At 40.9% G+C, this 25,756-nt stretch overlaps 1 protein-coding gene across 1 annotated transcript in view; it reads right to left on the bottom strand.

Annotated features, from left to right (window-relative positions):
- Positions 1 to 25,756, bottom strand: part of FES (FES proto-oncogene, tyrosine kinase) — a 126,350-nt gene that overhangs the window by 80,131 nt on the left and 20,463 nt on the right. The window contains exon 2 of the mRNA XM_075858121.1: positions 6,867 to 7,137. Coding sequence (XP_075714236.1) covers positions 6,867 to 7,091 — 225 coding nt within the window. The 5' untranslated portion in view covers positions 7,092 to 7,137. The remainder of the gene's footprint in view (positions 1 to 6,866; positions 7,138 to 25,756) is intronic.

Genomic DNA, 25,756 nt, shown 5'->3' with positions numbered 1-25,756 from the left:
CAATGCCACTGCTTTGATTGTCTGGAAGATGATTGAGAAATCAATGCATTTCCAACAGACACAATATTAGTAAGTTGTTTTTCCACAATACACATTTATGGCATATCAATTTGGATGTCTAGTCAGTGAGGGTCTGACCGCTGGGACTTCCATATTGAGTTGCCCAATGTTTTGTGATCCCTGTTTCTGTATTTCCTATAAAGTTCAATGGAGAGTGACAACGCACAAACTCTCCACCAGAGAGGGGACCCAGACACCCCTGTTCTTGATTTTCGTGGCGGTCCCAGTGGTCAGGTCTACAGTAATCAGACATTTTTGGTATATCGAATTAATTATAATAGAATTGGTATTGTTAGAAGATCTCTTTAAATAATTTTTAAATCATGTCTATTTAGATATTTAAGAAAAATAAAATTTAAATGTCCATATAAAACATCAAATAAAATAGGTATTATTTCCACACGGGTAATAGGTGTTAAGAATATTGAACGCAGTTATGTTAGTAGGTATTTAAATTTACTCAACTGCACTAATAGCTGAAAGCAAAAGCAAACATATATCTAATATTGCTCCAAGTTTTACAGGCGTTTGCTTGGGCAGGGCAAGCAGCCAGAAAAATATAATAAACGTTGTGTAAATAAATCTGTTCACAATAGTAATGGTGCGAGACATACTGTATATCTGCATTTCATGTATAAATATCTTGCTCCAGATATTAGTTGCTGTTTTTGTATATGTGAATGCAAGTGGTCAGCGTGGCCCATGTGTCAAACTGGTCAAGGTCCAGGTTTAATTTGTTTCACTGAAGTTTAGAAAATGAAAGCTAATCCATGATTGGTCGCTTTGAGCAACAAGACCACATTTTGTCTATTGGTTGTTATACATGAGGCCTAATCTTTGTGCAGTACGAATGGTTAAAAGGAATGTTTCATCATAATATCATATATAATTTCACCCTTTCTCTGCCAGGGGTCTCTGGACATTTTATACCTCGGGTAGCCGGGAGAATTTTCACTCCTTTGACATGGCCAAATGAAACCTGAATAATAAAATGAAAAATTCATACTAAACTCCCATCCTGGCACATTGTCAAAATGCCACCCAGAACTTTATACTCACTGACACCTTTTTGCAATTTTGCATCAAAGTTAAATTTGTCATAATTTTTTTTATGAAAATGTATATTTCTGACTAAAAATCAATTTAAGCAGAAAATTAGACAAACAACACCTCCTAAAAAGAAAAGTTCTTGACTTGCAGAGGTCATACATACCACTTATGCCTATATATACATGAAAATATCTTTACAAAATCACCAGAACTGAAGAGATCATCATCTGGTGGTAAGCTGGAATAAAAAAAATAAAAATAATATTGTATAAAATACAAGGGGTACACACCTTGAAATGTTAGAGTACCCCCACATCCTATATATATTCTGAAAGACGACAGCCTGACTATTGCAGTTTTCTTAACATGCTGTTTACAGCCATGACTGCCTTCATATAGCTTTGTGACAAATAGAAATGTACATAAATAAAATTCTACATTCACGTAGAAAACTCACGTCCAAGCAGAGACTAACATACAAAAACAATGTAAAAATAATAGATCAATGTGTGAAAAAACACTGAAACAGATGCCATGCAACATTGGCAAATGCAAAGGCATAGCTGGGGGGGGCAGGTGGGGCATGTGCCCCGGGTGCAACTAGGTGGAAGGGAAGGGGGGGTGCCGCCGCTGCTGATAGGCGCCCTGTATGTCAGACACCTGCAGCAGCGATCAGCGTTAGGAAGAGCCAGGAGTTCATGCGGCGGCATTCTGAGTTGGGTCTGTGACGGCCCGGGAGTGAACCAGTCCAGTCACCTGACCTGTCACCTGACCTCACATCAGTGACATGAGGTCAGATGACTCAGGTCAGGTGACTGGACTGGTCGTCCCCGGGCTGTCACCGACCCTAGTCAGAAGGAAATCCGCCGCTGCCTGCGCCGCATGACCTCCTCGGCTCCTACGGTGAGTCACGTCAGGCAGAGCGAAGAGTAGTAGCGGTGGGCTGTGTGGTGCTATTTACAAGGGGGGCTGTGTGTGGAGCTGTTTACAAGGGGGGCTGTGTTGCGCTGTTTACAAGGTGGGCTGTGTGGCGCTGTTTACAAGGGGGGTGTGTGGCGCTGTTTGGAAGGGGGCTGTGTGGCGCTATATACTAGAGGAGCTGTGTGGCACTATTTACAAGGGGTGCAAGTGTGGCGCTATTTATAAGGGGGGGCTGTGTGACACTACTTACAAGGGGGGCTGTGTGGTGCTATTTACAAGGGGGGCTGTGAGGCGCTATCTACAAGGGGGGCTGTGCGGCGCTATCTACAAGGGGGGCTGTGTGGCGCTATCTACAAGGGGGGCTGTGTGGAGCTATCTACAAGGGAGTGTGTGTGGCACTATTTACAAGGGGGTGTGTGGCACTATTTACAATGGGGGATGTGTGTGGCACTATCTACAAGAGAAGGGCTGTATGTGGCACTATCTACAAGGGGTGTGTGTGAGGCGCTATTTAGAAGCGGGACTGTTAGTGTCACTATCTACAAGGGGGGGCTGTGTGGTGCTATCTACAGTGGGCTGTGTGTTGCCTCTTTAATTTATTCTCTTTTAATTTGTTACATAAAAAAATTGTGAAAAAAAATTACATCTCATTGATTGGTAGAGAAAGCAAACATGGCCAGGGGGAAAGAGATGTCGGGAAATTAGTTTGGGGGGGGGGGCAATCTATATCTTTGCCCCGGGTGCCGGAGAACCTAGCTATGCCTCTGGCAAATGATATAACAATGTATAGTGCACCACCCAAACAGTTAATGTGCTACCAAATTCTATTTTTTTTTGAGAGAGCATACATCATGCCATTTATAGAAATACAATTTGAAGAATTGTATGCACAACCATCTCCACACAATAATCAGAAGAAATAAATCGCATGAAAATTACGTTTTGCATCTAAAGCAGACCCCTTATGCAAACAAAATGTATCCTGCAGAAAACTAAGATGTCAGGAGTTCATACATACCAAGGATATCTACTTTTGTATTGTGTGTGCTAAAGATTGCCAAAACCGCAGTATTGTACCAACCAATGTGATTATATAAATATATATTTTCCCACCCCCCTATATGAACTCTAAACCGAATCAATAATTACAAATCCCTAAGCAAAACAAATCCCTAAGCCTAATATAATACGTTAACTAATACTGATTTTTTTGTGGAACTAGTTGAAATCCATTGTTTTCCGCGACAGTCAGAAATTTATTAGACATTTTTTGTCTAGCGATACCACTATGACTATAGCGCGTAAAAGTTATAGTTATAGAAGCGATTAGAGGATTTTACACTAAAGATCAGGACAGGGACAGTGTAAAATTTATAAACTTTATTGATGTATGTATGTGTGTTGCAAGTGCTTGGTGAGACTTAATGAGCTATCTGGATGCTGATAAACGTTCGGGTCGTAGAGTCAAAGGCCTAATTAGATGCAAAGTAGTGATGAGATGAGCAACTGCTCATCATCATACTCCCGGGGTCATCTAAAGCCAAGCAGGGACAGGAGGAGGATCACAGATCATGTATGAGATATGTCCTTGGAAGGGAAAGATTTTTATTATAAACATTTTTTATTTTTGGTGGTTATTTTTTATGTGACTATTTCAGTTTTCACACTGACCACTAGAGCAAACATAATAAGCTAATATTTTTCTGCAGCATTTTTGTCTGCTTTGCTGTGTAGACTGGGACAGTCTATTGTACTGCTGGAGGCCTAGATAAGGCAGATAGCAACGCTATACAATACACACACACACACACACACACACACACACACACACACACACACACACACACATATACACACACACACACACACACACACACACACACACTGTAATGATGGGAGTAGGGAAACAGACAAGTGAGCCCTAATCTACCCGCAGGGCCAGGAAACCACACGAGAAGAGTCGCAAGCAAGGAGGAACAGGAAAGGCAGGTATAAATAGACAGAGGGCGGGAGCTAGCTCCATCTGGCCAGGCTGTGATAGGCTCTCCCACTCCTAAGCCTGCCATCCTGAGTGGTGGAAGATGGAGTCAGTCTCACAGACATAGAAGCAGGTGCAGACTGATTACCTATGGGCGTATACACAGAAGCTGTGCCTGGCAGATCCTTTACACACACACACACACACACACACACACACACACACACACACACACACACACACACACACACACACACACACACACACATATATGGCTTTGTGTGCATCTCCCATGTCACTCCCTGGTCTCTGGGAGAGGGGGCTGAACTCCATCCCTTCCTGGAGACTACAATAATCTATGACATCATTTCAGCTGCCATAAAGCACACACACCCTTCTCCAGTGTCTATATAAACAATACAGGAGGGAAGTGTGTCTCTCCAATATAATCACCACTGCAAAGTGTTTTTAAATAAATAAATAAATCAATTTTTTTTTCTAAAAACACATTATTTCTCTTTTACAGAATCACATCTACTTAAAAACAAAAATCAAATACATGAGACATTCCCTTTAACTTTTCTCAGATCTATCTGGAATTTATATAGTTTACATGTAATGTCAAGAAATGAAGAGCTGTAGCAGACAAGAGTGGCAGGTAATCGGTTTGGATTATGTCAAAACTCACATATGCTTACAAATGCTGCAGGCCTATTGATATATTATCTTCTCAGCAACTGTTTCTTTTCAGGTCATTTGTCATTACAGTGACACATCTTTATAACCAGAATTTACTTTGAGAGACATCATTTTTTTGTTTGACCAACATATGCATAAAATGTCTCGAATATATATGTAATATAAAGCACATGAGACTACTCATGACAGCTATTTTCAGTTGTATTCTCTGATATATTGGTGTACTTAAGGGCTATGTAAACATTTGAAAGGAAAAAAATATGTTTTTAATAAAAAAAGGTGTATCAGTGTGATTTGTGTAACTTTGTAAATCCTTTTTATTAAAAATATTTGTACTTATTTAGATACAACTGCTCTGTATTGTCTATACAGAGCAGCTGTATCTAGCACAATTAACTGAATCCAGAGGCGTAGCTAGGGATTTAGCACAGGGGGGGTGAAACATATCTGAGTGGGCCCCAACCCAGTGGGCCCACCCAATGCATGTTTACCACTGAAGAGGCGCATTCTAATTATAGTGGTCATCAGTCTGAATGAGCAAGAGTGCTGTATATGCTGCTATATTATCCATTCTTACGAAAGTTTAATCTTTACTCTGACAGAGGACTTTGCATTAGAAAGTGTTGCAGAAATCTCTCAAAGAATATATAACCCCCATCATCTCTGTATATACCAGTCATCAGCCCCGTATATACCAGCCATCAGCCTTGTATATACCAGCAATCACCCCTGTATATAACCCCCATCTTCCCTGTATACAACCCCATCATTCCTGTATATATTAGCCATCATCCCTGTATATAACCCTTACCATCCCTGTATATAGCAGCCATCATCCCTGTTAATGTATATACCAGTGATTATCCCTGTATATACCAGCCATCATCCCTGTATATAACCCCCATCTTCCCTGTATACAACCCCATCATTCCTGTATATATTAGCCATCATCCCTGTATATAACCCTTACCATCCCTGTATATAGCAGCCATCATCCCTGTTAATGTATATACCAGTGATTATCCCTGTATATACCAGCCATCATCCCTGTATATAACCCCCATCATCCCTGTATATGCCAACCATCATCCCTGTATATGACCCCATCATCCCTGTATCCATCCATTATTGGGGAGGGGTGCTTGCTCACCCTCTCCTCACAGGCAAGCTTCTTATGTTTCTGTTTGGTGCGCAACGTCAGAGGTGTGCTCTAGCTGACGTGCCTAGCATGCGGCACATCTGTCAGATAGAAGAGTATTGTGGCGTGGCCGCGGTCGTCATGGTGGGGGCGGTGGTGGGAGTGGCGGTCCCCACCATCTCAGTGGGCTAGGGGCCACCACCCCCTGCCCCCCCCTCCGCTAGCTACGCCACTGACTGAATCCGTCAGTCCCATGGTTGGTTTCAGTGTCTCTGGCACGCAGGATCTACCTGTAATCTATTGTATAATAACTTGGATGTGATAGCTTACAGATGGATCCTGCATGTCACAGACATGCAGAACCCGCTGCCACTGAAGCTATCAGGTCCGCGGGACTGACAAATTCAGTGAATAGCTCTAGATACAGCTGCTCTTTTTAGAGAATATAGAGCAGCTGTATCTAAATAAGTAAAAATAATATTTAATAAAAAGTATTTACAAAATTACACAAAACACACTGATACAACTTTTTTAAATTAAAAATACAACAAAATTTACATAGCCATGAAAAACTATGGAGCTATGCCACTGTTGTAGATGTTGCAATAGTGCCTGGGCCCTGGTGTCTCAGAGGGTGCCATGGTCTTTTTTCCATGGCAGGTATCATGGCAGTGCGAACATACTATACAAATGACTACTTCACTTTTACAATTTACATAATATACAGTGTGAAGTAAGTAAAAAAATAAGATTGTCCCAGGTATACATTTTGTGCCAGGAATTTAATCTTTAAACTAGAACTCATCTTGAAAATGTTTTATTTATACGTTGTACCATAAACAAAATATTTTTATCAAAGAACATAAAAAAGGTCTCACACTGCTTACATGCACATGTAAATGTGCAATTTTTTTTAACTGAATTACGTAGCTCCCCACCACTAACACTTTTTATATGTGATCTACAATTTGGCAAGGGATTAAGGTTAAAATCAAGGGCCATTCACTGTTGTAATGATACCTGAGTCAGAGGACTTGAGTACTCTGACAGACCCGAGACCGGTGACTGATCCAACTTCTCGATCAGGGTGAACATCTGGTGAAGTTGAGACGCATACTCTTTGTCACTCTTTGTTCGCTGTATCATCCACTTCCTCATACATTCCATGAGTTTCAGTTCAGAGTCTTGCAGGTACAGCAAAACATTGTGCCCATTGGGACAACTGAATTCAGTGGCAAACCCCATAATTATAAAATGTGCTGAATGCTTCACGTTCAAGTTCACTGGTTCTCTGTAAATAAAAATAAGAAGATCTCAGGAATATAGCAAGTAAAAAAAATATGATTATCTATTAGAGAACACGCAGATGCATGATGTTAGGTTTTACAACCAATTATAATCAAACCTAGCTACAAATGTAGAAATCATATTAACCTCTATTCATATAGCACTAACATATTAAGCAGCATTCTACAATCAGGAACAAAATTATAAATATTAAAAAACAATCATCTGTTTACATGTAACATCCTTTTCCTATGCGGGGGGCTTGCAAAAAAGGCAAAATTCTGTCCAGTAGAAGCCATGTGTGACAAACCGCTTTTGCCAGTACTGAAGCATAGCTTTTGCATACGTCCTAGAGATATAATGCATACCAGTAAGTGCACCAGGTGTTGGGTAATACTGATCAAAATTAATTATACCTATTTATTATTATTATTATTATTATTATTATTATTATTATGCAATCACTGAAATATACATCCAGACACTTAAAGAGTTTGGGCAGGTTCACACCTGCCTTGCTCTTTCTGTTGTTTTGCTCTGTCAAAAGAGCAGGACAACGAAAATACCAGAAGCGGTGTTTCTGTTGTACAACGGTCACTACCGGTGGCCCACGGAACCCATTGACTTTAATGGGTTCCGTTGGGTTTCCGTCGAGGGGTCCATGGTTTTGCAGGAAATTTGCTGCACTATTGTTTCTGCTATTTTCAACCACATAGGCAACGGAGGCCCCTAACGGAGCCTCCAACTCAGATGTAAACAGGGCGTAACTCTCATTTAAATTTTCTCATGGAAATCAATAGTACAAGCCATGATAAGACAGGAAAATGCCTTTTTCTCCACTTATCAGACTTTTTCTCCCCCTGCCTCCTGCACTGATCATTCACTCTGAATTCACTTATAAAATCCATCCTTAGGCCCTGTTCATACAGAGTTTTTTTGCAGAGAGAGAGAGATGCCATATACCATCATATAATGGTTGGAAATCATGTTATTCCTCATGTACACACATATGACAGCTTATTCTGAAAAGTCACCTGAAAGATTAGGTATGCTTCAGAGCAGTTTTCCCACGTTAACATTCATGGTATATCTATAGGTTATGCCATACATGTTTGATTGGTGAGAGTGCCAGCAGTCAGCCCACGCAAATCAAACACTTAAAGTGTAGCTAAACGTTTGACAAACTTCTGACATGTCATAGTGACATATCAGAAGTTTGGATTGGTGGGGGTCCGAGCACGGAGACCCCCACCAATCGCTAGAACGAAGCAGCAGAAACACTCGTGGGAGTCGGACCCCCACCGATCAGGTATTGATGGCCTATCCTGAGGATAGGCCATCAATTTCTTAGTACTGGAAAAACCCTTTTACCTCCTAGAAACAAGATCAGCCCCTGAAAGTCACTACTTTGGATCTTTAAGTAATTATGGAGACCACGGTAGTCACTTTCAACACTACAAGAATGCTAGTTAACCAGAACTAATAGGGGAAGAGCAGGATTGGCATGAGTGACACTGCCTATCTGTTGGAGGTTTTCCAAAAGAAAATAAAATTTGGTGCTTTTAGTGCTAGTATACAGTAAATGTGTTAGTTCTCTGTACTATGAGTAAAGATCTACAAATGCAATAAGGCAAAGCTTTACAACAATACGCCATGATCACTAGGAAGCGAGATGTAGCTGACACTTGTGGAATGCAGTGTAACAGGCTTAGGAAGGTTTCTTATGAGCTAAAAGTAGCATCTCACCTACTTAATTCTACCGGTACAGACTGGACTTTCAGCTCTGCTGTTGGTGCAGCTACTGGGTGCTTTAGAAAAGTGATTAAATATACAGTACAACACTTTTGCTGTCTGGTTTTATGCTCAAAAAGAAACACATTTTTAAAGAGCAGATTTGGAAATTCCACCTTCATGGCAGGCCTTTGGATTAATGTTGTGTTTTTAGTACATGATAGGAGTTTGGCTTAAAAAAAAGATTATTCATCAATATAAGTCTGTTTCCTCTTACACTGACTCATATTTATGGCATAAGACAATGGGGGAATTTCATATAAAGATAGATAGATTTTGATGCACCCAATTTAATAAGAGGTGCATGTCTCTTTTTAAATTAGGCGCATCTCTGGCTGTCTGTGTGCCTGAAAAGGAAATCTATACCAGCTACGACCTGGCGTAGATTTCCGCTATGATTTATGCCAGTTTCTGTCACAAATTATAGTTTTTCAGGCCGCTACAAACTACATTTTGAACATTTTGTAAGGATTAACATTTTCCCCTATTTTGAACTGCACCCGCATCTATCTGACTTTTATGGCATATCCCTGATAGTAAAACCCCTTTAAGGTATTTAGTGTAGTAAGTATTTTGACCCAGTATTTAATTGTGAAAAACACCAAAATGTAGTGAAAATGTATCTAAATTGAAATGTATCTGCTTGTAAGACAGATAGTTATACCACACAAAATAGTTGCTAATTAACAGTTCCCATATGTCTACTTTAGATTGGCGTCTTTTTGAACATCCTTTTATTTTTCTAGGACGTTACAAGTCTTAGAATTTTTGCAGAAATTTCTCACATTTTCAAGTGGCGTTTTTTGAACATCCTTTTATTTTTCTAGGACGTTACAAGTCTTAGAATTTTAGCAGAAATGTCTCACATTTTCAAGAAAATTTCTAAAGTCTATTTTTACAGGGACAAGTTCAGATATGAAGTGGCTTTGAGAGGCCCATACTATACAAACCCCCATAAGTCACCCCATTTTAAAAACTGCACCCCTTAAAGAATTCAAAACAGCATTTAGAAATGTTATTAACCCTATAGGCGTTTCACAAGAATTAAAGCAATGTGGAGCTGAAATTTACAAATTTCCTTTTTTTTGCAAAAATAAATTTTTTATCCATTTTTTCCGTAACACAGAAGGTCTTCCTGGAGAAACACATCTCAATATTTATTGCTCAGATTCTGCAGTTTTTAGAAATATCCCATATGTGGCCATAGTGTGCTAATGGACTGAAACACAGACCTCAGACGCAAAGGAACACCTAGTGTATTTTGGGGCCTGCTTTTTATAAGATTATATTTTAGGCACGATGTCAGGTTTGAAGAGGTCTTGTGGTGCCAAAGCAGTGTAAATACCCCAAATAGACCCCATTTTGGAAACTACATCCCACAAGGAATTTTAAATTCATAGAATTTGGACGTGAGAATGAAAAATTGTAATTTATCCCAATAAGATGTCGTTTCTCAGCTAAAAAAAAAACAACAATTTTCACAAGGAATAAAGAAGAAAAAGCACCCCAACATTTGTAAAGCAACTTCTCCGGAGTATGCAAATACCCCATATGTGGTCATAAATTGCTGTTTGGGCACATTGCAGGGCTCAGAAGGGAGGGAGCGCTATTTGGCTTTTGGAGCGCAGATTTTGCTGGATTGGTTTCTCAGCACCATGTCGCATTTACAAAGCCCCTAAGGTACCAGTACAGTGCAAACTCCCCAAAAGTGACTCCATTTGGGAAACTACACCCGTTGAGGAATTCATCTAGAGGTGTAGTGAGCATTTTGACCCCACAGGTGTTTCATAGTTTTTATTAGAGTTGGGCAGTTGTAATAAAAAATTATATATATTTTTTCAAATAGTCGTAGATTTAGCTCATAATTTTTCATTTTCTCAACAAATAAAGGTAAAAAAGAACACCAACATCTGTAAAACGACTTCTCCCGAGTACGGCAATACCCCATATGTGGTCATAAACTGCTGTTTGGGCACATGGTAGGGCTCAGAAGGGAAGGACCGCCATTTGGCTTTTGGAGCGCAGATTTTGCTGGATTAGTTCCTGGGGTCTGTGTATTGCAAAGCCCCTGTGGGACCAAAACAGTGGAAACCCCCTAGAAGTGACCTTATTTTGGAAACTACATACTCAGAAGGGAAGCAGCGCCATTTGGAGATTGAAGCGTGGATTTTGCTTGGTAGTAGTTCTGTTTGAGTTTTACTGGTGTTTCCGTTTATAATGTGGGGATACATGTAAGCTGGGCAGAGTACATCCGGGGCATAGTCAGGTGGTGTAATAATGGGGTAAAAAAAACAATAAAATAATCCATAGATGTGTGGTACGCTGTGAAGCAATCCTTTCTGCACAGGTCAGTGTTGCACTAATAAATGGTGTCCTTTCTTATCCCCCTTTTGGTACACACTCCGCACCTTTGCAATTTGGGGAATATTGTTGGAGAAGTGTTGTCTTGGTATAATACGGCACCCTCGCTTTCAGCAGATATGATTGGGCACTTCCCTTCCTGGTTCCCTAATTTTAGGGCCTTGATAAATCGCCTCTTGAAACAGTTCCCCTTGGGTCTGAGGGTTGTGTTTTTGCGGGACGAGCTGTAGTTTTTATTGGTACCATTATTGGTACCATTTTGGGGTACATGCGACTTTTTGATCAGTTTTTATCCTATTTTTTGGGAGGCAAGGTGACCAAAAAACAGCAATTCTGACATAGTTTTTTAGGTTTTTCTATACAGCGTTCACTATGCATTATAAATTACATGTTAACTTTATTCTGCGGGTCGGCACAGCAGCATTTATTTTAACAACAGGCCTTTCTATATGATTTCACTTTTAACAGCACGTGAATCATAATTATAGGCCTAATTCTTATACTTATAACCATATATTAATGGTGACAAGATATTATCCGTGAAGGGACCATTCAAGGACACCATACGACACCTGTACAAAAAGGCCTACGCTATGGAATAATTCTCTTTATTACCTCAGAAGTTTTTTTCTTCATTGGCTTTTTTTGAGCTTTTTACAATGCCAGTCTAGCCCCATCATTTGACACAGGAGAATGTTGAACCCCGGCAGGAATTTTACCGCTAAACCCATTTGAAGTGCTCCTGCTTAACACTGCAGTTTTACTTACTTCAGGCGTGTCAGTCACATGAGCCATCACAAGTATGATTCCGGCAATACCAAATTTATAGCAATTTTTTATGTTTTACAACATTTTGCACAATAAAATACATTTTGTAAAAAGAATGTCTTTTTTCTATCGCCATGTTGTGAGAACCATAACTTTTTAATTTTTTATGAGGGCTTGTTTTTGCGGGACAAGTTGTGGTTTTAATACGTACCATTTTTGGATACATGTTCACTGCGTGGAATTAATATCATAATATTTTTAGAATTCAGGCCATTATGGACACGGTGATACCAAATATGTGTGGTTTATTTTTTTCAACAATACAGGATTTAATAATGGAAAAAGGGCGATTGTGTTCTATTTTATTAATTGAAACTTTTATTTTATTTTTTACAACTTTCTTTTTTCACTTTAATTACCCTTTTTTTAGTCCCACTAGGGGACTTGAAGGTCCATCTGTTTGATATTTTTTTTTAATACATTGCACTACGTATGTAGTGCAATGTATTAGAACTGTCAGTCTTTCACTGACAACAAGCCAATTAGGCTCCGCCTGCAGACGGGGCCTAATCGGCTTCCGTAATGCACAGAGCAGGAGGCTATTGTTACGCCTCCTGTTGCCATAGTAGCCGTCGGCCGATTGGCTACAAACCACTAAGATGCAGCGATTGCTTTCGATTGCTGCATCTAAGGGGTTAATGGCAGGGATTGGAGCTAGCTCCGGTCATTGCCATTACAGCAGGGTGTCAGCTGTAACTTACAACTGACACCTTGCCGCTTATGACGTGGGCTCAGCTTCTGAGACCGCGCCATCTTGTCGTTGGTACCGGAAGCCTTTTAGGCCCCGCCTCCATGCGGGGGCTAGGAGGCTTCCATACTAGGCAACCGGGAGGCCATTGTTAGGCCTCCGGTTGCCATTGCAGCCATCGGCAACCCGGCGATCTCGTCGTTGCGGTGTAGATTGGCTGCAAACACCTTAAATGCAGTGGTCGCTTTTGACCGCTGCATTTAAGCGGTTAATGGAGGCTAACTTCGGTCCCCGCCATTACAGCAGGGAGTCAGCTGTAACATACAGCTGACACCCGGTGATGATGACACGGACATATTTGTCGTATGGATACGGCAATTGCGGAAAGCACTGGCTTTCCATGACGTACTGTATACATATGACAAATGTTGGGAAGTGGTTAATGCAAAGCAGGTGAAAAAAAATAATAATTTAACTTTCTCCACAAATGTGTATTTTTAAAGACAGATTTCTTTGTAAAGTGAACATGAAAATTAAGAAACACGCCCCAAAATCTATCACCCTGTTTCTCCTGTGTTCAGGAATATCCTTACTGTCGCCCCAACATGCTTACTGAACACACGGCTGGACCTAAAATGGAGGGAGCACTCTTTGGTTTTAGGGCACAATTGTAGGGATTCCAGGCCTTATTCTATGCTTGTAGAGGCATTGAACTGACAGAACGATAGAAACCCCCAAGAAATTACCAATTCCTAAAACTACACTCCTTAAACCAGTGGTCCCCAAAATTTTTTGCACCGAGGACCAGTTTGATGCAAGAAAATTTTTCCAGGGACCGGCGGGGCGGGGGGGGGGGGGGGTCGATGGGGGGTTAGGAGCGCGGGGGTTAGAGTCAGTTCACACATTGCGTAAATATGGCTTATACCTGTATTATAATACCTGTATTATTCTGTGGAAAATCATAATACAGTAGCAGCAAAGTGGATGAGATAAAACATGTCTCATCCACACTCTGCGTAAATACAGAGCGGAAAAAACGCTCAAATTGACCTGCGGTGCAGAATCTTATTCCGCAGCAAGTCAATTGTATTTGCGTAAACGCTGCTTATTTGTTGCAGGTTTTCCCTGTTGAATTCAATGGGATGTAAAATTGACAACAAATAGCAGCAGGGGCGTAGCTAAAGGCTCATGGGCCCTAGTGCAAGAATTCAGCTTGGGCCCCCCTACCCCTCCCCAACACCACCAGACCCCTGCCCGCGCCTATGCCCAGCCGCCTTGCCCAACAGTCCCTATGGATGCCCCCACAGTATAATGCCCCATAGCTGCCTCCGCGGTATAATGCCCCCATAGCTTCCCCACACAGTATAATGCCCCCATAGTATAATGCTCCCCATAGCTGCCCCCCTCACAGTATAATGCTCCCATAGTATAATGCTCCCCATAGCTGCCCCCACACAGTATTATGCTCCCCATAGCTTCTCCCACATAGTATAATGCCCCCATAGTATAATGCTCCCATAGCTGCCCCCACACAGTATTATGCTCCCCATAGCTTCCCCCACACAGTAAAATGCCCCATAATATAATGCTCCCCATAGCTGCCCCATACAATATAATGCTCCCCATAGCTGCCCCTCACAGTATAATGCCCCCCATAGCTGCCCCCTCACAGTATAATGCCCACATAGCTGCCTCCCTCACAGTATAATGTCCCCATAGCTGCCCCCACAGTATAATGCCCCCCATAGTATAATGCTCCCCATAGCTGCCCCCACAGTATAATGCCCCCCATACAGTATATTGCCCCCCCATACAGTATAAGGCCTCCCATACAGTATAAGGCCCCTTTTAGCTGCCCCATACAGTAAAATGCTTCTATAGCTGCCACCATATCAGCCTTCCTCCCATACCCAGTATAATGCCCCCATATGTGCTTAATAATAAATAATAACATAATTACTTATCCATCCCCGTTCCCACGACGGGTGGAGGATCCTTCTCTTCTGCTCTGTGCTATGAGTGACTCGGCGATGACAGGCGTCAAAACATCGCGCCTGCCTGCGCCGAGCCGCTCACAGTAGAATGAATGACGGAGAACGGAGCAATTACTCTTGCTCCAGCATTTAATTCAACTGTATATGCTTCCTAAGGATGCAGATGCAGTTGGAACTGGGACCAGCGGCGGTCACATGGGATGAAACATCATCCCAGAAGGCTGGCCTGGATGACATTAGAGGGCCAGCCTCCTGTGATGACGTTTCATCCCACATGACGGCCGCTGCAGCGGTCTCCTAGGATGAAACCTCATCCCAGGAGGCCTGCTCAGCAGTTTTCCGCAACGGACACTCCGGGCAAAAAACTGCACCACAGTTTGGTGCGGTTTTTTGCCAGAAATTACCTGAGGCCACTGGGGCGGATACCAGATACCGCGACCTGGTATCAAATGATCCGAGGCCCGGAGGTTGGGGATCACTGCCTTAAGCTATTCAGGGATGTAGTGAGCATGGTGACCGCTATGTTCTCATAAGAGATGCATGTTCTGAAAAATGTATGTGCCTGTTTATATGACTATGTCTTGCTAATGTGAAGGATGATTTATTTGCTTATATTCTCTGTATGAAATTACATTGTGAATTATCAAGCAGGATGCCGAATTACTAAGATATGTATTATGTGAAAGTGATGATAATGTTTAAATGATTTAGTTTCGTGCAGCAGCCATCTTGTCTGGAGTTCCCATCTTGGTTTTATTGTAGTGAATAGAAAAGTCATTGTTCCTTCAATACAAGTAATGTTGATTTCGTATGTTTTATCTTTGACCTTGGTTCCCATGCGAAGTTGGACAGGGAGGGAGATGGGAGGGTGGCAAGTATGCGTGAAGGAATGTCTCCCCCATCTCCACGAGGACATTCTGTCCTAAAGAGATTAGCCACCTGCAAACATGATGTGTGAGGAATTATAATGATGTATCTGGGATGTATTTTATTGTATGCTTTTTACTGAATAACAAATATTGTTACATTGTCTCTGATTGGTTTACCTCAAGCCTACACCCCTTCTGAATTTCAGTTTAACAGTTTGAGTCTGGTAATAAATCCTTCAGAGGAGCATTTTTGAGCATATCAGCAGAGTCTGTGTGTTTTCTTCTCCTCTCTCGATATATATCGGTAAAATATCCTAATTAGGATACTGACTAATGGAGTCTGGCCTTGAGAGTCTGTTTGGACTCGTATAAATTTCAGTCTAATATATTTTCAGCAATGGATTTCCACGACAGTAATGGTGCCGATAAAACCCGGAAGATTGCACGTCTGATAAGCTGTCACTGGAGAGGTCTGGCTTTGCATCTGTGAATTACAAAAAACCGCGGTAGGTAAGGAGCTTATTCTTACACCATTCACACATGTATTGCGTAAGCCTTGGAATCTAGCTGTCAGACGTCACTTCTTTTTGGACGAGGCTCCTTAGTCAGTGGGTTGAAAGATGGATCCAAAAAGGTATGTTGAAGCTTTTTGTGTGATGAGTGATTGCAGGTGTGTACGTGATCTTAAACTGTTGATATGAAAGACACGAGAGAATTTTTGCCTGCAATTACATCGTTAACCAGAAAAATTGTGAGAAGTGTAAGACCTCCGCCTTTGGAATGCAGTGACGTAGCGCATGGCGGAGAGAAGTCGTAACTCACATGTGAAGTATTTGAAATGAAAAGATTGTAGTCTGGACTGTGAGGAAAAAACAAAACTTGTGCTTGCTGCTTTGTTGTAGTGTCATTTGTTATTTAGTTGTGTAAAATTGTTGAGGATTAATAGTTGATCTGTTACCCGTTTGTCTGGGATTATAGTTGGGAGGTACTGACTGTTTGTAGGTGAGAGCACAGTTGGATAGTTGTGAGTAATATCCTGTAGTACCACAGGGGCTTCAATGGTTAAGTCCTGATAATGTAGAATCCAGTGCAAGGAGAAGCAATTGTGTCTATATTGAATTTGCACTCAATACCATTACCCAGTGCAATAGGGAAAACTTTGAATACTGTATTAGAAAATCATTTATATTTTCCTAACTCATTGCCAGACAGTGATATTGTGTGTAAGGGTCCATAAACCAGTTGTATGCATTGCCAGACTGGCATAAGGTGGGAATCAGTACAGACTGATTTCTAGCACATGTGATAATCCGGCATATACACTTTGATGTAAAATAACATCCAAGTAATTAAGTCTGTAGTAGTATAACATCAGACCGCTGGATTGAATACCGTTGTAATATAACATCCTGTATTCAATGAATGACCCTGACACTTACCCCAGGTGCCACCTGTGTCGTAGTAGTAATTACAGTGAAGGACATTGGTATTGGCTCAGACCCATAGCCCGTAAAGAAATTATCACCAACATAGATAACAGCCCCCTAAACTACAACCCACAGAGTGAACGGCTGAGCGGGGAGGATAATATATATGTTACCAAATATAATTTGCATGTGAAACCATTGCAAAGTGCTAAAGGAAAGAGTTTGGGATATATATGCTACATCACGGGCTGTATGAACCCAAAGACACCCCCCCGGCAGCAAGTGTTCTGCATAAGTGAAGTGTTACCAACTCCTGCTTGAATCAATGGAGGTTCATGAATGTCGATTGTGTTGAAGAATTTGCTCTTGTAATTGTTGATTGGCAGCATTTTGTCTGTTCTTGATGTTCAATACAGTGAGGGATCAGAGGATCCTACTGCTAGAATGTCTGGAGGAACGACTTTTGATATCGTATTGGTAAGACAGTCTAGGAGATAGACTGGTCTGAGATATCTGTCGGCAAACGTGGCGTGGCCTGTTTGCCTGGAGGTGGGGGATTTACCGGAAATCACCCTACTGCTCTCCGACCATGGGGTCAGGAGGAAGTTGGACAAAGATGCTTTGGGGCACTGGTCCCGGCCAACATTAGAATGAGCAAAAGGAGCTGTGGCTTTTATTGTAAAGTATGTGAAGGCAAAATAACACACTGTAAAAAAATTGTTGAAGAGGCTGGCAGCCGTAAGAAGGCTGTTTGCATGTGATAAAGACAATGGTTTGTGGAAAGTTGAGGAGGGGAGTGGAGTGGCCAGGACAAGGCATAAGTTAAAAGGACAAAGCAGGTGATTACAGGTGGTTACAAGTAAGATGATGTGAGAAAGAACAATTTAAATACAGGTGTAAATTTTCATTGGAAGAATGAAGAAAACGGAGCAGTCGGGTACATTGCAGTGACTAATGTGGGTCAGAACGGGGGGAGTGTAATGTGAACAGGTGTGATGTGACATCTGTGTGATGTGTGATACATGTGTGATGTGATGAGACATCTGTGTGATGTGTGATGTGTGCAATGTAACATGTGTGATGTGATGAGACATCTGTGTGATGTGTGTAATGTAACATGTCTGAAGTTTGAAACTAATGGCCACAATAAAAGCAGAACTATATTGTATGTTTCCTATTTTTAACAGCAGTAATGTCTAAAAATTTTAGTGTTTTGTGTATGGGGTTAAAATCAGTTCCACTTTTTTTTCATTTTTTATGTAATGTGTCTTATCTTCGCGCACGCGCAGTCGTCTGTAACTACACCAAGCGAGGAAAATATTACAGCCGCCTGGATCTGTTTGTAAAAAGATAAAAGCTATACTGCATATTAATGTGTTATAATGTGATAAGATTTAATGTTGGAATGTTTTGATGTTAATTCAAATGTATTAAACTACAGATATTGTGAGACACGGGGTTTTGAAAATGTATGTGCCCCCTCTGTTCCTTATTTTTATGTATAGTTTATTGGTTTGCAGTAATTAATATTACCAGATATATTATTTTCTGTGTTATTGAATAACTAATTACATTTGTCTTGGTTTTTTTTGTTTTAATACATGAGGCACGTGCTATGGTGCTGCCTAAATGTTATTTTTTAAAATGTGAGATGTTTTACAGGTAAATGGTTGCAGGTCATTTTAAAGATAAAATTTATTTTTGTCAGGAGAAAGTCTTTTTGTTCCAGGCTGTTGTGTATTACAGGGGGTTAAATTAGTGCCCCCCCCCCCCGATAGAGTGCCTAATTTTATTATGTTGATATGTAGTTTTGAACCCTGCTACATTACTTTCGCAGAGTCCAAATAGGAGGGAATGGTGAAGGGACTCATCAGGTAGTTTTGTTTTGTGTTTTATTTTGTTTTGAATTAATGAATTTGGTTCTAGGAGATCTACAAAATGTGTATGAGCTTCAAGGAGTAACCCAGATCAAATGTGTATGACAGTAACCTACATTTTGAGGTTTTTCTGTGTAGATGGTTCCAGATCCTTCCAGAACGGTGAATATGGCACTGGGTAAGCTGTGCTGTAGTCTCCACCCAATATGAGGTATTGTGTAAAAGACCATCCCCCTCCAGCAAATTTACACAGGAGGCAGAGGTGACGTCACACACAGATGAATCTTTACAGATTTAGATGGGGAATAGGCAAAACAAAAAAATTGTTTGTATATTGTTTATTTTATGCCAGATTTCAGTAACATATTTTGTTTGTTTTTGTATTAATCAGGTATTTACAGGACCTGGTGGGTGGGATTTACAAGTGTTCTGGATCATCAGATAAATGTGGAACAATAAAACTCCACCCTTTTGAAATGTTCTATCTATATGTGACATTGGTTTCCAATGTAAATTTGTAATGTAGACATACTTCATCATATACAGTATGTGTAGAACAGGATACGAGGCACAAGGTAAATTACCCAGAAACCACTCTCACCTTCTTGTTCATCTCAAGGAGCGGAGCTGGAGGTGCTCGCTGAGGCTTGTAACCTGGCAGAAGGTAAGACGGCCGACATTTACACTGACTCTAGGTACGCTTTTGGCATCGCCCACAATTATGGGCCCATTGGTAGTAGGAACTTTATTGGATCATCGGGTAAGCCAATTGAGAGAGCGAGAGAAGACAGAACTGACAACAAGGGTATATGCAGCCAGGTATCAGTAAATTGGCTTGTCCCTGGATACAATAATGCCACCACTAGGTTTATAGCAGCCGGCATGATGTGCGCACGGCGTGACATAGGTAAAACAGCAAAGGTACCTGTGAAAAGTGCAGCCCGGCCAGATTAACAGTCCCAGCGACTGCAGAACATACAACTACCCGAGGTAGAAGTGTATGACAATGTGCTCGTGTGTGTAGACCTGTTCTCAGGGGGGCCTGAAGCCCAGCCTGTATTTTCCCCACTGCAGACGTTGTGCGTAAGTGACAGGGGAACAATGTTATCCCAAGTATTGACCTGATGTTTGTACAATAAGATATCAGCAGTTCTCCAGATGTTATTCCAAAGTTAGTTTGTTTAATAATTGTATTTGAGAAGTGTTGTGGGAATATTAAATACTGAAGTTAAGTTTTATGTAAAGTTCTGGACCAGCCTTAGCATTGGACTATTAGAGTCATGCGTCAGATAAAAGGTACAGAAGTGGAATATTCCCAGTTGAAAACATTTTTAGTTATTTGTTTTTTGTCGTTGTTATTGTGAAAGGAAAATTCTGTGCAGTGTTTGTGTGTGTGTATATATATATATATATATATATATATATATATATATATATATGTATATAAAGAAGGAAAATGAGTTTGCATGTATTATTTCTAGTTATTGCTCAATGTGAACGTTTGATGTAAAGATGTTATTTGTTAATGTTTTTCTTCAAATTAATTATTTGATTAAGATCAATTAATGTTTATACAATGAAAAAGTTTGTTCTCCACAGGAAGAGTCCAACTGGGATCGGAAGGCGTGAGAACCAGATTCTAACAGAATGTGGACGGATAAGGGAAGGTGAACCGGTAACACCCAAGGCACTCTTGATGGCACTTGCATTGATGGTGTATGACCTCACATATGCCCCAAGACTGCAAGGATCGATTTGGTAAGATCTAATTGGTATGTCCCAGGCTTTACAGCTGTTGCTGCTAAATTCTGTTAGAGCTGTTTGATTTGCCTACAGAACAGTCCTGGCAGACCGGTGCCAACCTTATCATACCCGCCTCCCACGAAGAGAACAGACCTTGAGAGGCCTTCCCATGCAATACAAATGAGAGTAAGAAAAATTGGTTTGCGACATTTGTCAGATAAACATGTAGAATCTGTGTATATTTTGGTGAGCTGGAGATGTTCCAGGCAATCAGCTCAGATCAAGGTACAAATCCTGCTGGAAAGCGTGACACCAAGTGCAAATGAAATGTACCCAATAATTACACATCTTCTAGGTGCCCTGTCCATTGGAACAGAGAAGTTTTTCTTATATAAAAGGTGTTTATTTGATTTAGTTTAAGGGCCTGACATTGTTATTGTATGTACTTAGAACAACTTTTATAGTACGTAGATGTTATCACCAGATTAGTATTTATTTTAACAATTGACAAGGGTTAGGGGTCCCCAGCAAGTGCCAGTAAACATGAACTAAAAGATTTTTAATACGATGAACTCCATTACTGAGGTGCGGCAGGCGCAGCCGGAGCCAGTACAACGCGTTTGTCATGAACTGACGGCAGTGTCACAATTCCAAGCAGCCGCCCCCAAACAAGTAACTTACCGGAGGAAGAGGACAGCTGAGCGGAGGGTTTGTGGTGGTCATAATAACACTCCACTAATCCGCCTACGTGGGATCTCACCCCAGGCTCACAGCATGAGGTGTTGTGTACAGCCCGGTGACGTAAACTAAAAGAGACAGGGTCTGAAAGATGAGAAGGACCAAACCAAGTCCTGATGACATCAGCAAAGTTCAAAGTAAGGACCAAAGACCTGAGTGAATCCATCAGCAGTATCAAGTGTTTTAATCAAAAGACAGGAGAAGAAGAGGACGATGATGTACATGACTTGTCAATACACTGGTGGGACCTCATACCCTAACCGGACATTGGTGATGGCATCATATTAGTTGTGGCCCTATTGATATATTGTTTGAGTTTCATAATCATAATATATAATTTCTGTAATTTAATATGAGAAAAAGGGGGGTTTGTGAAGGATGATTTATTTGCTTATATTCTCTGTATGAAATTACATTGTGAATTATCAAGCAGGATGCCGAATTACTAAGATATGTATTATGTGAAAGTGATGATAATGTTTAAATGATTTAGTTTCGTGCAGCAGCCATCTTGTCTGGAGTTCCCATCTTGGTTTTATTGTAGTGAATAGAAAAGTCATTGTTCCTTCAATACAAGTAATGTTGATTTCGTATGTTTTATCTTTGACCTTGGTTCCCATGCGAAGTTGGACAGGGAGGGAGATGGGAGGGTGGCAAGTATGCGTGAAGGAAGGTCTCCCCCATCTCCACGAGGACATTCTGTCCTAAAGAGATTAGACACCTGCAAACCTGATGTGTGAAGAATTATAATGATGTATCTGGGATGTATTTTATTGTATGCTTTTTACTGAATAACAAATATTGTTACATTGTCTCTGATTGGTTTACCTCAAGCCTACACCCCTTCTGAATTTCAGTTTAACAGTTTGAGTCTGGTAATAAATCCTTCAGAGGAGCATTTTTGAGCATATCAGCAGAGTCTGTGTGTTTTCTTCTCCTCTCTCGGTATATATCGGTGAAATATCCTAATTAGGATACTGACTAATGGAGTCTGGCCTTGAGAGTCTGTTTGGACTCGTATAAATTTCAGTCTAATATATTTTGAACGATGGATTTCCACGACACTAACAAAGCAGTTGTCCCACATGTGTGTCATTCTGATGCCGTTGTGAACAGCATTCTGGTCTGATATATAATAAATTATAGTGGTAAAAATTAACTGTTCTGGAGTGAAGGACAATATATAAAATAAAAATGGAGGATAATGTATCTAACTATGTGGCAAACTCCAGTCTGTTCTCACAATATAAAAAAACTTGCAGGGCTGTCATGACAAGTAATTTTTTTATAGTGACTGATCATACAATGTCTCTTTAGCCCCATCAATCCCTATATAAGGGACGAACGTGCCAAGCGACGCGGTACACGATAACAGGCCCCTGCCCGACAAGGTAAGAACCGCTATGTGCACTGAACAACCTATCACCTACAGAATATATAAAGGAACACTGTCCAAAACCATCTATAGGAACAGTAAAGTATCACTAGGCCCCAAAATAATGTCAGTATTTCTAAAAGTATTGTCGGGTGTAAAGGATCCAGTAAAAAGCCGAACAAAACTGTAATAAAGCCCACAGTGTATTGATAAGGAACAGCTCGATTATTAGAGATCCTCCAAATAAAAAAAGATCATGCCTATTTCACGATACAGTAAAATAAATTGAGCTTTATGTGGCAGGACATAGTCATTACAGCTCATCTTACATTTTGAAAAGAAAAAAAGATATGCCATTTCAGTGACAACATAGGGCCACATTTTGAAAACTATACCCCAAAGGCTTTTTTATCTAGGTGTGTAGTGAGTATTTAGACCCTACATTTCTTTCGCAGGAATTAATGGATAGCAGGTCGTTTTGCAGAAATGATTGGAAGATGTGTCTTTTTTTTTGAGTAGTACATTTTGGTAGAGAAAAGTGCCTCAATATTAAGAGTGCCTTTTCTCCTGTGCTTCAAGGTATTCATCTAGGGGTAGAATGGGAAATTTTTGTTTTATTTGGTGCTTTTATTGGGATGTCAGGATTGCACAAAAGAACTGAGTGCCAGGAGGTTTTTATGGCCCACTTTTTACTTACTATAAAATTTCAGCTTTCAAGGTATTCATCTAGGGGTATAATGAGAATTTTTAGTTTTGTTTAGTTGTTTTTTTTTAAATGTCAATTGGGACAAAATGTGAAATGACAAATTAGTTGGAAATAAAATACATTGCATAAAAAACAGCGGCAATAGTTAAAACAGAAAGTAAAGGTATTGAGTTAAAATCAACAGCGTTGTGGTCTGTACGAAATCACTCTCCAATGCAGAGGCTCAGCTTAGAGGGGGCAGGTCGCACAGAAGGGAGTAGTGTCTTTACTAATGCTTCTCATCCAGCACACTCGACACATTTTTTGGGGCTTCCTTTTTTTTATGTGGGGGGAAGTATGCCAGGTAAATGCTGCCCATGGACAATTCTTGAGCCCCCTATTCCAGAAGCATTGCTGCTTCTACTGCTGCCCTCCCCTTCCTGGTCTCCAAAAATCAGGGTCTTAATAATTTTTTCTTGAAATTCAAGAAAAGTTCCCCTATGGTCTGCACTTTTATAGAGAACAAAAGCATTGTACATAGCCAATTGAGTCAGGTACACGGCCAATTTCTTATACCAGATAATCGATTTTCAGAGAGGCATTGTAGGGCTGATAACCTGGTCCGAAAGATCCATTTCTTCCATGAACTGATTATAGTCCTGGATACACACAGGCTTGGGGGTCTGCTCTGTGGTTCCTCGGACTGGAATGGATCAGTCTGTGGAGATTGGTCAATACAAGGACATTACGCCTGTCCTTGTATTCCTTGTATTTGACTAGAATCAAATTATTGCTGCAAACAGCCCTGCTTTCCCCACTGCGCACTGTCTCATCAACAAAGTCCTTGGGGAGACCCTTTTGGCTTCTCCGAATTGTGCCGCATGCTGCAGTTCCTCTAGCAGCAAGGCACTTCAAAAGGGAGACACTATTAGAAATTATCTATATAAAGATTGTATCCGTGGTCCAGTAAGGGGTGCAGCAAATTCCATGCTATCTTCCCACTTATTCCTAGAACAGGGGGACTGTCTGGGGGTTCTATTGTAGAATCTTTAACTTCATAGATTCTAAATTTGAAAGAGAATGCAGATACACTATCACATACTTCATACAGCTTCACGCCATACCTAGCCCTTTTGTTAGGCAGGTACTGGCGGAATTGTAGCCTGCCTTTGAAATGTACCAGGGATTCGTCCACTGCTATACATTTCTCTGGGGTGTAAACATCACTACATTTATTATTGAAGTGGTTTACTACTGGCCTAATTTTATATATTCTGTCCGAATTTGGGTCATTGGTGGGTGGGTATTCCTCATTATCACTATAATGAAGGAATCTTAGAAGGATCTCGAAACGAGCCCTAGGCATGGTGAGGCGGTAAAGTGGGCAATGGTGTAGCATATCAGTACTCCAATAGGAGCGAATAGTGGGCTTTTTTTGTAATGCCCATGTTGAGCAGGAGGCCCCAAAATTTCTGCATTTCATCTGCATCAGTAGGGGTCCATTTTTGGGGCCTGGCATAGTAACTGCTAGGATTGCTCCGTTTGTCAGCACTACCAACAGACAAATTAAATCTTCAAAGAAATTTAAAAAAATAATCTAATTTCTCTAAATCCGGTAGTGTCCACATTGGTGCCTGGGGTGGCAGTAAATTCAGGTACCTGGGGCATATAAGTGTCAGGGGCAATCCACGCATGGGCATCTGAACTGGCTTGTTCTAGTGCACTAGCCCTAGAACGTCTACAGGTGGGTTCATCACAAGAAGTGTCACATTAACTAATTTATTTACTATCCCTGTCGCTAACTAACAAACTTTTTTATATATATTTTTTACAAGAACAAAAACAAAAAAAAACAAAAAGATCACAGAGAAACCCGCAAAAAGGGGTTTCACACACAGGTCTAGCTGACTGGACGGATGCAGTGATGTCTGTCACTAGGCAGTGACAGGGGACACTGATGGAGCTCTGACAGTGGGGTGCTGATGTAAGACAGGGGGTGCTGATGTAGCACAGGGGGATCCTGATGGGGCACAGAAGGGCGCTGATGTGCACAGGGGGTGCTGATGGGGCACAGGGATGGGCTGATCAGCAATGGAGGGTACTGATCGGCCACTGGGGGGTATTTTTTATAACTTTTTACATAATTGAGCTTCTGCTCTTTTTTCGCACTCCGACTATGATCTCCTCTCAACACCAACAGAGAAGATCAGAGCCGGAGAGGTAGGCAAAACAGTCACTCCCTACGTC

The sequence above is a fragment of the Rhinoderma darwinii genome, chromosome 3 (genome assembly GCF_050947455.1).
Source record: "Rhinoderma darwinii isolate aRhiDar2 chromosome 3, aRhiDar2.hap1, whole genome shotgun sequence".
NCBI lineage: Eukaryota > Metazoa > Chordata > Amphibia > Anura > Rhinodermatidae > Rhinoderma > Rhinoderma darwinii.
The sequence above is the reverse complement of the archived record's forward strand: the minus strand, read 5'-3'. Positions and strand labels throughout refer to the sequence as shown.